The sequence below is a fragment of the Ceratotherium simum genome, chromosome 8 (assembly GCF_057802395.1).
Source record: "Ceratotherium simum simum isolate JZ-2026a chromosome 8, ASM5780239v1, whole genome shotgun sequence".
Taxonomy (NCBI): Eukaryota; Metazoa; Chordata; class Mammalia; order Perissodactyla; family Rhinocerotidae; genus Ceratotherium; species Ceratotherium simum.
Genome location: NC_141907.1, coordinates 3,597,439 through 3,611,434, shown reverse-complemented (window position 1 = coordinate 3,611,434; position 13,996 = coordinate 3,597,439). Strand labels below are relative to the sequence as shown.

General features: G+C 53.2%; 1 protein-coding gene across 10 annotated transcripts in view; it reads right to left on the bottom strand.

Moving 5' to 3' along the window:
* ACOX3 (acyl-CoA oxidase 3, pristanoyl) overlaps positions 1-13,996 on the bottom strand; it is a 56,518-nt gene that overhangs the window by 28,788 nt on the left and 13,734 nt on the right. For all 10 annotated transcript variants that reach the window (XR_015553054.1, XR_015553055.1, XM_087434860.1 and 7 more), the window contains 4 exons: positions 11,299-11,387; positions 5,196-5,292; positions 2,780-2,962; positions 939-1,061 (listed from right to left, as the gene is read on the bottom strand). Coding sequence is in view for 8 of the 10 variants with exons in the window: in XM_087434860.1 (XP_087290986.1) it covers positions 939-1,061; positions 2,780-2,962; positions 5,196-5,292; positions 11,299-11,387 (492 nt within the window). In the remaining 2 variants the exon portion in view is untranslated. The remainder of the gene's footprint in view (positions 1-938; positions 1,062-2,779; positions 2,963-5,195; positions 5,293-11,298; positions 11,388-13,996) is intronic.

The following is a 13,996-nucleotide window of genomic DNA, read 5'->3' as shown; positions in this document are numbered from 1 at the left end:
TTCAACTGCAAATAAGGGCTACTTTTAGGTCCTACTATACCTGGGTTAAACCACTGAGTTTCAGCAAAAATAAAGCATGATTAAACTTTGTAACATTATTAGCAGGAGAACAACTCCAATGTCAGCTGGCAAAAGTTTCAGTGACTCACACGAGGGGGAAAAACACATTTAACCTCTTCGCTCCGGAAGAAGGGTCCCTGGTAGACTGGGGCGACCCGTTTTGCTCAGCAGTTCACCCTGCTGGCCATCCCCATGTTGTCTACCAACACTTGACTCCTGTTTATGCTAAAATAGTCCAAAACGCGCTAATGGGATACAGGCTTTTTAGGGTGTTGTACACAACCCCAATCTGCAACATTTCTCATCTGTTTTCAAATGCATTTCCTGTGACTCACGTTTCGCTCCTGCCCAGGAGGCAGCGCGAGGGGCTATGGAAAATCAATTCGTAAACCATCCACACGGAAATTAGCAAAGGACTTCTTTTTACATAGTGGCTGATCTCAATGGATTTGCACGCTCATTTCTGGCACAAATCCTTAACTGTCAACTCAAATGCAGTCAGCTGGACTCAGACCTTTGTAGGGTTGTTTGTGAAAGGATCAAGCCATGAAATCTACTGTGGGGCCAGTAATGTGGATTTTGCAAAACCATCATGTTCTCAAAAGGAGAACAACAGCTGAACTCACAGCCTGGAATTAGAAGTCCTGTCAGCACACCCTTGAGAAACAGGGATGCAGACACGTGCCACCCTGTTCACATCACAGCCAGGCTTCCGGGAGTCCAAGCGGGTGGACACAGGGAAGGAGTGCGTCAGAGCTGCATCCACACATCAACAGACTCACCTTGTTTTGAAAGAAAGCCTGAATCTCTGCTGTTCAGCCTCAGTACAATTTGAATAATAATATAAACACAGCGGAGAAGAGACAGTGAGCTCTCACCTGCCTGGCACTGGGGTCTTTAACCAGGAGGCCTTGCTGAAGCTCTACCAGGTCCAGGAAGAGCCATGTGGAAAAGTGGTCCAGGGCGTAGGCAGCTGCCAGATACGGAAGGAGGCGCCATTGCTAAGTAAACAAGACACTCGCGTAAACAAATCCCCCGACACCCAGGTGGCCAAGAAGACCAGATGCAGAGCGTGGGCGGCAGGTCAGGAGCCACAGGCCTCCACTGGCCACTTTCCTCACTTAACCAGCCCCCTGGTCCTTCCATGAAACCGTCCCCCCCGATGTTCTTTCCACTCAGCCAGTTCTCCCGCCCGTCATGACAACCGCACTCAAAGGTGTGACTGCTCTCAGTGCATCTCCCTGCACGCCCCTCTCCCCGCTGTCTCATCAAGGCAACACTGCAACCCACTGAGTATCCGCCTACCTGGGAACTACAAAAACCAGCCCACTGTGCCAGAGCAGGGGCTGACCGGCTGACAGCCTGTGCTCTGTAAGCCTCAAGGGACGAAGCCATCACCCAGAGCCAGATGGGGAAACTGAGGCTCGTGGAGAACCAGCAGTTCCTCGGAGGCAGGGAGTGTGTCTCATTCACCTGTGCACATCCGCTGCTGCAGGGATGGAAGGAGGGAGAGGGAGAAGGGACCTGGCAAACAGTCACCACCACCATCTCTCATTACTGCGTGCCGGACACTGCCACCTCCTCCTCATGTGCTAATGTACTTCATCATTACAGCCACCGATGAAGAGCGAGTATCATCAGTTACAACTCACAACGAGAAAGTCAGAGCACAGAGAGGTTTAGTGCCTTGCCAAGAGCACACAGCCAGTAGGGGTGGACCCGGGGCGGGAGAACAAGCACTGTGCGTGAGTGGGCTCTCGTAACTGCTGAGCCACGCTGGACGCCCAGGCAGTCAGATGCACTGACCTCACAAAGGCCACAGGATTAGTGGTGGGGGGAATGTGTGCCACACAGGTGTAACTGGACATTCTGCTCTGCCTTATTTATTTATTATTGAAAAGGGCTCACAGTAAAAGGAATATTAAAGAAATGATTCTGTCACAATTTCCTCCAACTTTCACTCAAATACACCTTTGCTTACACGGAGCGTGGCCCACACCCAGGGCCAGATTCAGCTACTGCACTCTGACAGGTGTCACCCGTTGGATCCTCAGTCCCCCACCCGTAACTGGGAATAATAACCTAACCCGCCCGTGTGGAGACTAGACCTGTGGTGTGGACGGAAAGGCTGGTAACCCGCAAGCACCGTACAGGTGCCCGCTGTGATAAAACACACTCTCATCCTCCCTTCCCAGGTGGTAACGTCGACTCTCCGTGCTGTGGGCCAGGCTGCATCTTGGCCATCAATGGCTGGCCCATCTCTGAGGACCCAGAGGACAAGCGTTCCTTCTGCTAAATGACGTCACAATGCACAGCATGGCACACTCGGCTGCTTCTTAGCAGTTGTTTCCTCGGGCTCATTTCTTAGGGATGGGATGAACGAGTCAAAGGTAGTGGCCCCGGACGTGCAGGACCACCTGCCAGAGCCCGCAGTGACCTCACGCGTGAGCAGCGTGTGCATCCGCGTCCCCAGAGCCTCACCAGAACCACATCCTCCACTTTCCCGTCCAGGCTAGCCGTGCGTGCCCCCTCTCACCCAAGACCATTCGCTAGGAGCCCCTGCCCTCGACGCTGCTCTCCTCCCTGGACTCCGTTAGCAGCTCTGTTAACCACCGTAAGAGCTTTGATCAACTCCCGGAACCGAACTGCGGCTCCCTGAAAGGAGTCCACTTACACGCGTATCAGAAGGAAAACAGAAGTGCACTTGCGAAACCCGTACCTGCACCTGATACTCAAGAACCGGTATCTCCTCCTCGTCCGTCGGTCCAAACTGACGCCGAGTGGCAGAGAAGCGAAGTGCTATGCAGATGGCCAGCTTCAGATTAACGACGGACATGCTCATGATGGACACCCGGCCAGTGGATAAGCTACCCAGGGACGCTGCGAAGCGCTGCCTGTCATCCTACGGAAGCAAGGCGGATGAGGAGTGCAGCCAGGCCTCCTCGGGCTACCCCCAGGGGTGAGGAGGAAGAGGAGGGTGCGCTCACGCTGACAAGGGCCGGTCAGGCCCTGCCCCCAGGGTGCCCAGACACAGACCTCCAGGTGCAGGACAGGGACAGGCCCAGCAGCAGGGGTGCAGGTATCATTACTGAATCCTCCTCCCAGGACGGTGTGGGGAGGCACCAGGGGAAGGTGCTCTGGGCAGAGGGAGAGCACTATGCAGGAGTGCCCCTCTGCGGGGCCACACACTGCCCACCTGGAGGCACCACAGCCCCGCTCTAACCCCCCTGAAAGTCAGACACAGCCTGTGCCCAGAGCGCACGTGGGGAACCTCGGACCCATGTGCCATGGCTGGTGCCAAGGCTTTGTTTACAAAATGAATCCCTTTGATCCACTTTGCCCCAGAAGCCCTCTCTCCCCATCAAAGACAACCTTTCTAAGGAGTGTGATGTCACCTGCTCTCATGTTCTTTTATAACAGGTAATTCTTTTTTTCTTTGTTTGTTCGTGAGGAAGATCAGCCCTGAGCTAACATCCATGCTAATCCTCTTTTTTTTTTTTTTTTTTTTGCTGAGGAAGACAGGCCCTGGGCTAACATCCATGCTGATCTTCCTCCACTTGATGTGGGACGCCACCACAGCATGGCCTGACAAGTGGTGCATGGGTGCGCACCTGGGATCCGAACCCGGGCCGCCAGCAGCGGAGCGCGCACACTTAACCGCTACGCCAGGGGGCCGGCCCCCCTATAATGGGTAACTCTTTCACACACCTACTTTTGATATTCTGTTATAAATCTCAGTGTACGTACCACTGTTGCCAACAGCGCCTGGCTTGTCTTTAAGGACCGCTGGCAGCACAGCGGGCACACCTGACCCACAGCCTCACCGAGTTATCCCATCACCTGACCTCCCTCACCTCCTGCTGCCTCTCCCGGTTCACTTCTTTTTATTATCTGGGCTCTTCTTCCAAAATTATGTCCCTTGTGGTATTTGTGTGGCACCCTTCCAAAACTCTGCACGCTGAAGAAGACCTCTTCTGTCCTCAGGCACGAACGACAGCTTAGCGGGCTCTCACAGCACGCGAGTGAGGTTATCCCCCAACGGTCGTACATGGGACCGTTCCACCGCCTCCCTGCGCTCTGCGCTGCGCTCGAGGAATCTGAAGGTACAGTGGGTGTTATTCCACCTGAGTCAGATCTGCAGCCTCTCTCAGGAAGATTTCAGAATTTCCTCTTTGAAATTCTTAAATTTCTCTCCAGTGTGCCTGGGGGACGTGCTTTGCTGGCTTCTCCTCCTTGGGCTCCACAGGTCCTTCGATCAAGGTTTTCTTCCTTTCTTCAATTTAGGGACGTTTGTTGTCATTATTCCTCCAAACTTCGTTTTCTTCCATCCTTTCCTGTGCCTTCTGGAAGGCTCCTTCGCTATGATTTTCCAACCTCTAATTCATTGTCCCACCATATTTGTCCCATCTATTGTGAGCTTTCTTTCAAATTATTTTGTTGCCACATTAACTTTCAACTAACTTTCTGTATTACTGTTTCCTTCTGAAATTACTTCCAGTTGCGTGGTGCTCACTTCTCTCCTTAGCTCTCAGGGAACTTGTCACCCTCACTTTAAGCCCTGCTCTTTCGGCTCCTGTCAGGTGACGCATGTTGTCCAGACAGAGTCCTTGCAAGTGCGTGTGCTCCTCGGGACACGGTCACCCCGGCTGTGAGCTCAGGACACAGGAGGGCAACCAGCCACTCCGACTCGGGCCATGTCTGCAAAGGGCCCAAGGCCACACCATCATGTCTCTACCACGCAAGAAATAGGGGCGTGGGGAGCCCCAGACACCAGAGAACACTGTTTGTCACCCTCATTTTGGATACTCCACCAAGTGACCCCTCACCTTTTAACCCTTCAGGAAAACCACACTGGCGGGGGCAGCATCCCTCATGTAACCCCAGAGGGCTGGCTGGTGGTGCAGGGGAGTGGACGCCCTCGGGCAGCTGTCAGTCAGCATCTGTCATCATGCCTGGGATCCCGGGGGTGTGGATGACCCAAGGGCCCCCTTCCTTGTTGGTCGTGCCGGAACCGGAACCTAGAGAGGTCTGCCCACCTGCCAACCCGGCTCCACCTGCTGAGCACGGAGGAGTGTTCCATGGTGGAGGGGAGGGCTTTGCCACCCACAGACATCCCTACCTGGTGATGCCTGTACCTTGAAGGGGGTGACATAGGTGCCCTCAGGGGTGACATCTCCAATCCGGTTCAGGAGGTCTTGGCGAGGAATTCTAACCTTGTGGAACATGGCGAATCTGCGGAGATACGGCAGGACTTGTGGTTAAACAGGGGTCTGGCCCAGTGCTTCTCTCTCCTCTCCCCCTGAAACTCAGCCAAGGGAAAGCAAAGGACACCTTAAAAGGTGACATAAGCCCCAAAAGACAAAGAAAACGGGAGAGAAGACACCAGTAGACAGGAAATTTCAACAAATCTTTCTATCCAAAAGAGTAAGTTTAAAAATAAAGCGGTGTCTGTGTGGTGGGGTCCTCTGTGAACAAAACGGGCCACGGAGTGGTAGTTATCGAGGCCCGGGGCCTCACTCCCACCAGGGCTCGTCCCAGGGACGCTGGGAAGAGGAGGCCTTGCTGCAGGGCAAGGATTCGCGAGGATTCGGCCCCTGCATACAACTGAGGAACCGGTTACTCAACAGAAAGGACAGGACGGGAAATGTTATTTTAGAGATTACAATCTCTGGTTCTCACATTTCAGTCTCAGACCAGAAAGCACAGTGTGATGCAGTGAAATCAGCAAACTGAGGTTTTAAAACTCTCAAGTCTTGGGGCCGGCCTGGTGGTGCAAGTGGTTAAGTGTGTGCACTCCGCTGCATCGGCCCGGGGTTCGCTGGTTCGGATCCCGGGTGTCCACCGACGCACTGCTTGTCAAGCCATGCTGTAGCAGCATCCCATATAAAGTGGAGGAAGATGGGCACAGATGTTAGCCCAGGGCCAGTCTTCCTCAGCAAAAAAAATAGGAGGATTGGCAGTTGTTAGCACCGGGCTGATCTCCTCACAGAAAAAACCAAACAACAAACAAAAAAAACCTCTCAAGTCAAACAAAAGAACTGCGTTATTATACCACTGCCCCAAAGGCAGGCGGATGAGTTCCTCTTGAACTGCAGAGAAGAGCAGGGGTACACTCACACCCTTACGGGTCCCTTATGTGTTAGTAACCAAAGATATTTTCTATGGTTGTCAGCTCAGGAAAACCTATTTTGCAATAGTCTAGGGAACAAGGTTTTGCAAAGTAATGGGTGTTACATAAGCTGTGCAAAAAAACCCGAACCATCTTAAAGATATCAATAGTTCCCAAAGCAACCTGTTTGATTCCTAAGAGCACTTTCAATATCATACAGAATATTCTCCCACTAAACCACACAAACAGCTCTTCAAAGAACCACCTCTAGCCCCAGCCTGCCGACGGCACGCCAGCCACACCGTCCCGAGTCACCGCCCTCACCCCACCTCCGCCGCCCACCCCGCCCTGGGCTGTGTTGACCGTCCGCTCCCCTCTATCCCCGTCTTCGCTCAGTGCCCGCCTCTTCTTGTCTGATTTACCGCAACAGTCTCCCCCGTGGCTCTTTCCAGACCCCACCTTGTCAGCCTGTCCTGCACACAGGAGCAGAGGCCTTTCCCAACTTCAGCTCAGAAGGGTCACGCCCTCATGAGATGTCAGGACCGACAGAATCTAACCCCTAGAAACACAGGGCAGGCCCTCAGACGGGACCCCTGCCCACTGCTCCAACAGCACTGCCCTCCTCACAGCCTGCAGGCAGGTTGTATCTGCTAGTGACCTTCAGACTGACCAGGCTCTCTCCTGATCTCTAGGCAGTCGGCCCTCAGAGTGCCACCGCCTCCTCCACGATGCCTGCCACGATTCTCCACCCACCCTGCAGTGAGTACCAGGTAGTCCCACGGCACCACTAGAGGGTGGCCCCATTTTGCGGCGACCAGCCACTGTCCATGCTCCTCACTGAGCCACATGCTGTGTGTTGGCAGTTTCCTAGGGGTCTCGTTCACCCTGCTGTAACGGGGCCACGGTGCCTGGAACCTTCCGGACACTTAGTAAGTGCTGTGGAATGAACCCACAGTGGGTGAGACATCCTGTGGGCACTGGTGCCATTTCCACAAAACCCTGGTCCGGAGACGGCCTTGGGGGAAAGACTCAGCGGCACCGGGAGGAGCAGAGACCTGGGGCGGCACGGAGGTCGGCACGGAGGTCGGAGGAGGTCCCTCCCAAATGCCTCAGGCAGCCTAGGAGACATGCTGAGTTCTCAGCCTGCGGCAGCAGCAGCGTGGGAAACAGAGGTCGTCGCTGCAGACCATTCCCCAGCAGGCCCTGCCGGACCATTCGGGGAGCTGCCCAGGAGGGAGCCGCTGAGCCAGGGCCTTTGTGGATCGCTCTGACTGGCTGCAGTGGTGGCCCCAGAGGCCGGGGAACACCCGCCCAGGCCGCACGTCCAGATGCCCACTTTTCAAGAACACCCAGACTCGGTGCCAGCACCCCCGGTGTGTTCCAGCTTAAGCCAAGGAATGCTTTTTCAAGTACAATTTGGTAAACTCAAAGTGCCCTCTTTAAGGAGTGGAAAATCTTCACCCTTCCGTGCCATACACAGATGGAACAAGCACGAATATATTTCCACTTGTACAAATATTCGCTTGAGTTTAACGGAAAGCAAAATTTCACATATTCTCTTTGAGCACTTCGACACCACAAACGCTGTTCCAGAAACAGTCAGATGGTGGCCAGACCGGTGGGCCAGCCTGCAGGCCAGAACCCCCAGTGTCCCCAGAGGGCACAGGGTATGGGTGGCACTGGGTGTGTCTGACAATGGGGGTGTGCAATGTGGGATGTGACACGGGGTGTATGTGACAGGAGTGTGTGACATGGGATGAATGACATGGGGTGTGTGATATGGATGTGGCACAGAGTGTATGTGACATGGTGTATGTGGCATAAGGAATATGTGAACATGGCAGGGGGCGTGGGGTGTGCTGGGAGCTTGGAGGCCACAGACCCTGCTCCCAGGTACTGCATATACCCTTCTGCCCTCAGCCTCCTGCTCTAAGTTCCAGCAATTTCCTTCCTCCTTGGGGCCTCCCGCAAGGCCACCCTCCAGCCCCACCTAGGACCAAACACATCTAGCACCTTTTGGGACTTCCTCCCGGACACTTTTGTTTTTGTTTTTGTTTTGCTGAGAAAGATTAGCCCAGAGCTAATATCTGTTGCCAATCCTCCTCTTTTTGCTGAGGAAGATTGGCCCTGGGCTAACATCTGTGCCAATTCTCCTCTACTTTATATGGGATGCAGCCAAGCATGGCTTGATAAGTGGTGGTCAGTGTGCACCTGGGATCCTAACGTGCTAACCCCAGGCAGCTGAAGCGGAGCGTGTGATCTTAACCACTACGCCATCAGGCTGGCCCCTCCCGGCCACTTTTGAGATGGATTCCCAAGGCCTAAAGGCCCTGCCTCACCTCAGAGCCTGCAGCCCACCTTAAAGGTTTGGCTGAAAATCTCACTTGAGAGGGTCTTTGTTATTTGGCTTTTAGAGTTATTTGACTATAACTATCCACACAATTCACGTTTGCCTCTGATTTCTAGACAGTCATCCCACATACTTGGGAACTCTTGTGAAGTGACAAAATCTAACCTACAAATTGTTACCTTTTTTTCCAAAATAAGTGATCTTGGAAAAAAATCACTAAATTAGAACACTGATATTAGAATTAGATGGAGAACTCGGCCAGCACCCGAGCAGAGAGACCACCAGGATCTTGGTGTGGCCTTAACAGCCAGCCCAGAGCTTCAGAACCCAGGCGCCCTCTGCTGGCTGTGCGCGCCCCCATGGCCAGGACAGAGAGAGCATCTGGGGAGGAGGCAGGGGGTGGGGCCTGCCCGCACCATGTACCTGGCTCATATCCCAGCACCAGCCCTATGAGCCACGGACCCCGAGCCCCAGCAAGTCACTGAACCTTCAAAGGCTCAGGGACCCACATGGCTGCTTCCAACGTCCCACTGGGCTGCCACTGAGCAGCTCTGCAGGGCACAGTGACACTTGGTGTGGGGGAGCCGCTGTGAAACTGCTTCACAGGGTGGTCATCACACCGCCCATGATAATGCTGGAGGCGACTGGCATCTCTGAATCTTAGAAGAGCCTTTGCTCCAGCGACGCAGCGATGTGACAGGCTGATTCAGGAGAGCCTGTTCTACACCGGCGTGATGCATTCACTGTAAGTGGCTCTGCTTAACACTTCTGGGGGGACTATCGTAACAGGAGACGAGTGCTCAGTCTCTAGGAATCTGAGTTTACTGGGGGGAAACAAGTGCAGGGTTTTTGGTGATGTTCCAGAACAATGTTAAAGGTTCTGATTAGTCAAACCAAATGGACAGTGAGGAGAGACCCGTGACCACACCTGGTGCCGTCCACCGGATGTGACCTGGTAGCATTTATTCGCCGCTAGAGGGTAATCTACCACCACCACACACCTGAGGATACACCTGCCCGGCCTTACATGCACGCACAGACCTTTCCATAGATGGAGTCACGACACACGTATTTTCTGAGCCCCAAACTGGACGCGTGGATCTAATAAAACGACGCTAGGATTCAAAGTCCAGAACAAGACAGTCCCCTCCACCCTGACCTCCTGCACCGCCTTCCTTGATGTCTCCTCACCCGCGGCCAGAGCGACCTTCTCAAACAGACTGGAGCAGGTCACTGCCTTCCCACTGCCCTGAGGACAAGGGCAGGAAGAGGAAGCTCAAGGCGAGCCACATGGCACGTCCGCGCCAGGGCCCCCGCGCTGCACAAAGCAGGGATCTAAAGGAATATACGGCCCCATCAGGGGCACCCTCCTCCCCGCTGGGCTCCAACGTTAGTTAACAGGGTCTTTCACAGATTGGCGAGAGAGGCACTCAGAATCCTGGGAGGCAGGTACTGGCTGGAAGGGTTTTGCGCACGTGTGTTTGGTTTTGCTTTTTAACATCCTTCTATTGTCTCAAACTAACACTGAGTAAAATCAATGGCTGCCCAGCCCGCTTTCGTATAGTCTGGGCCCCCCCTGTTTTGAGGGTCCAGGCAGAGGTTGGAGACAGTCTCTGTACCCCCAGCCCCCCTTATTCTTGGGAGGGACAGACAAAAGGAGGTCTCTCCACGCTCGGGGTCCTTGGAGGCCACCTGGTCCAGCTTCTCTCTCTCGAGCTGACCCACCTCCTGCTTTACACCCAAAATGGCCAGGGTTAGGATAGCCAGTGAGTTCAAACTACCAAGAGGCGGCTTCCTCTGTTCCCTGCCTTGTTACAAAGCAGCAAGTATATAAACATTCTCCAGACATAATGCAAGACACACGACTAAGGAGCAGCCCTGGCTTTGGCTTCCTCCCCAGTTACAAACTGTCTCACAGAAACAGAGGGGCGTAAACCCTCCCAGCCAGGCTTCCCGGAGACAGTGTACGGAGTCTCACGTGCAAGGTGGGGGAAGCACGGACACAGAGCAAATAGGCGGAAGACCTGCCCTTGGCCCACTCAGGAGGCTGTGCGAGGGCCCCACACGGCGACTGCAGTCGTCACGCCCACATTACAGATGAGGAAACAGGCCAAGAGAGCTGCTCCACAGAACCCAGAGTCAGAGGTGGACCAGGACTTGAATCCAAACCCGTCAGGTTTCAAAGCTCCTGCATTACTGGCCCTTGGAACCCCTCAGGGGGACGTCAGGGCCCTTCCTGACGTGGCTCGCCCCACCCGCCCTGCCCCCAGTCCAGTGTACCCTCCCCAGCCCTGCAGCCTCATCTCATGCCACTCTGCTCCCTCTACCTGGAACACTGCTCCACCCCAAAATCAGTGTGGACATGAGCTGGATGCTCGAGCTCCGGGAGGGTTAGGATGCTGAGGACCTCATCCGGGGAAGGCGGGCCGGGCACAGCTCAGCTCCACCCAGGCTGCAGGTTACCTGCCCTGGGCCTGATCTGAGAGTGGGGGTGGCCACCTGCCCGGAGAGAAGTTCCCTCATTCAGTACTCGGGTCTACTGACACCACCTGACACTGGAGTTCATGCAGGAGACAGCCCTTCCCACGTGGCTCTTGGGTGCACACCCACAACAGTCCAGGAGGGTAAGGGGACAGCACTGAGGGACCCAGTGAGATCACAGTTCGAGCAGCCATGCAGCCTTGGACTTGGTAGGAATCCAGGTCCTGAGCAAGCAGCCTTGAGGAACAACCCCGTGGAGGAGGGCACCGGGACCATCAAGTTCGGAGTGTGCACTTACCCATTGTCCAGACCATTCTGCCCAAGCTTCCTCCCTATGTCACCAACCATCACCCCTGGCACAGGGAGAAGGGTCTTCGGGTCCCGAATCTACAAACCACAGAAAGCAACAAACGGCAACTATCAGACCACACGGAAATCAAAGTGAATTCATTCAAAAACCCCAGGGACTGAGCCACGGAATCCCTCTGGGTAGCTGCAGTGAGTTAAACTGTGTCCTCCACAAACGTGACCTGATTTGGAGATGGGGGTCTTTGCACATGTAATTAAGCTGAAGGCCTCAAGATGAGAGCCTCCTGGATTACCCAGGTGGCCCAGGTTCAATGACAAGTGTCCTTGTCAGAAGAGGAGAGAACGTGGAGAAGACGGAGGCAGATGGGAGGGATGCGGCCACAAGCCTGGGGGCTCTGGTGGTCGCCAGACGCTGGAAGAGGCAGGAAGGACCCTCCCCTAGAGCCTCCAGAGGGGACGCGGCCCTGCCTACAGCTTGATTTGGACTACCGGTCTCAAGACTGTGCAAGTAAACGTCTGCTGTTTGAAGCCCCCAGTTTGTGGTGTTTTGTTTTGTTGCGACAGCCTCGGGAAGAGAATGCAGGAGCTGATTAGTACCTGCTGCCTGAGGACTTCAGGATGTCACATCCATGTTCTACATATAGGACTTCCCGCTGGATTTTAACAAACAACAAAATGGCTGTACACATATGTGTTGTGGGAGAGAGAGCCTACGGTTATTTCTGTAAATCTCTGCTCCTCAAAATGAGTTTCCAACAGGTATACTTACCTAAAAAATACAGATATTGCTAGCTGATGTTCCTCACATGTGAGCTCTCCACTAAGGACACGGAGTTTCCTTCTAGAATACCCTTAAGTAGCGATTCCCCCCCAGGCCTGACTCTGCCCCCCTCCCCGCCCCACCAGGGGACACCTGTCAATGTCTGGGACAGTTGTGGTGTCACAACCAGGGGAACCACAGGCATCTAGTAGGTGGAGGCCAGGGGAGCTGCTACACCCCCCCCACCCAGTGCACACGACAGCGCCACACAGAATTATTGCCCCCGAAATGTCAATAGCACCAAGGTCAAGAAACTGCTTTACAGAACTACTGGATTTGTGCTATTTGGAACTGAGCTATTTGTACGAATTGCTAGTTTTTGTTTATTTCAGTGCAACTATCATCTAACTTAACTGAACTTGATGATAATGATATTTAAAATAAAAGGCTGGAGCCCAAAGGTCTTTCCTTTTTTCTAAAATCCTTCAATAAGGCTCAGTAAAGATTCAGACACAAACTTCTAAAAGCCTTTTGAAATAAAAAAGTAATTTAAAAAGTGGAGACGGAGAGAGGAGAAGACAGTCAAAAGGAAGTTGGTGATTTTCAAGTAATCAAGCAGAAAAATAACGTGAATGCAAGTTGTCAGTTCACCTGGAAGTAGACGGTACTGTCGTCATTACAAATAGAATGTATCAACCTCTCCAATCCAGGAAAGACGCTGACCAAAGTTAAAAGCAGAACTAGTTGATGGTACACTTACCTCAAAAATATTTAATTGTGTCAATTTACATACAACATTTCCCACAACATCTGGACACTGCCAACCTGATACAAGAAACCTGCAACAAATTATAACCCTCCACTTTCCCGGCTAATGACGTGCAGCACGTGTCACAAGGGTCTGTGGCTCCTTGTCCCAGTCCCTCTCAGTAGGCGGTGAACCCTCGAGGAAAGGGTACCACGCTGCCCTCGAGCCCACACTTGGTATACACCGGGCACAGGAACCAGCAGCTGGATGGAGGAATGGCAAGATCCTACTGAGGATTTCAAGCTTAACTTTTAGAGTCTAAAACACCGTGGCTCTATAGTCTGAGAACCAGAAACACTGAAAGACGTGGAACTCTAGTCCAGACAATCTCCATCAGAAGTTCACGTCAGGGCCAGCCCCAGTGGCGTAGTGGTTAAGTTTGGCACATTCCGCTTCGGTAGCCCAGGTTCACGGGTTCTCATCCCAGGTGTGGACCTACACCACTCATCAGCCACGCTGTGGCAGTGACCCACATATAAAGTAGAGGAAGACTGGCACAGATGTTAGCTTCACGGCTAATCTTCCTCAGCAAAAAAGAAAGAAAAAAAAGAAGTTCACTTCAGGTACAAATCTACACTCACAGGAACCATGAATGGTGGCCTTGGTATCGAAAAATACCCCCAGTCTGCAGTAGTTCAAATGTAAACTGAAAAATCAGCACATGAGCGACAAAGAAAAATGGATCAACTGGATGTCATCAAAATTAAAAGCTTTGTGCATAAACAACATTATCAAGAAAATGAAAAGACAACGTATAGACTGGGAGAAAATATATGCAAATCATCTATCTGATAGGGGTTTAGTATCCAGAACGTATAAAGAACCCTCATAACTCAACAACAAAAAGACAAACAACCCAATTAAGAAATGGACTGAGGGACTGAATGTACAGACAACGGCCAGATCATGTAACAGTAGAGCTCTGACCCATCACCTGCAGCAGCCAGCCCAGGAGCCAAACAGTAACCCTGCGCCCATCAGCCAGGACTCGATCATAACCACAGCTTCCCTAATTTCTGTCCTGCTTCCGACTCAGGACCAACCCGGGAGAGCCAGACCTTCCCCTCACAGTCACCTGGACGCCCCCTCTAGTGAGCCACCCCCCCCAGGCCCCCAGCC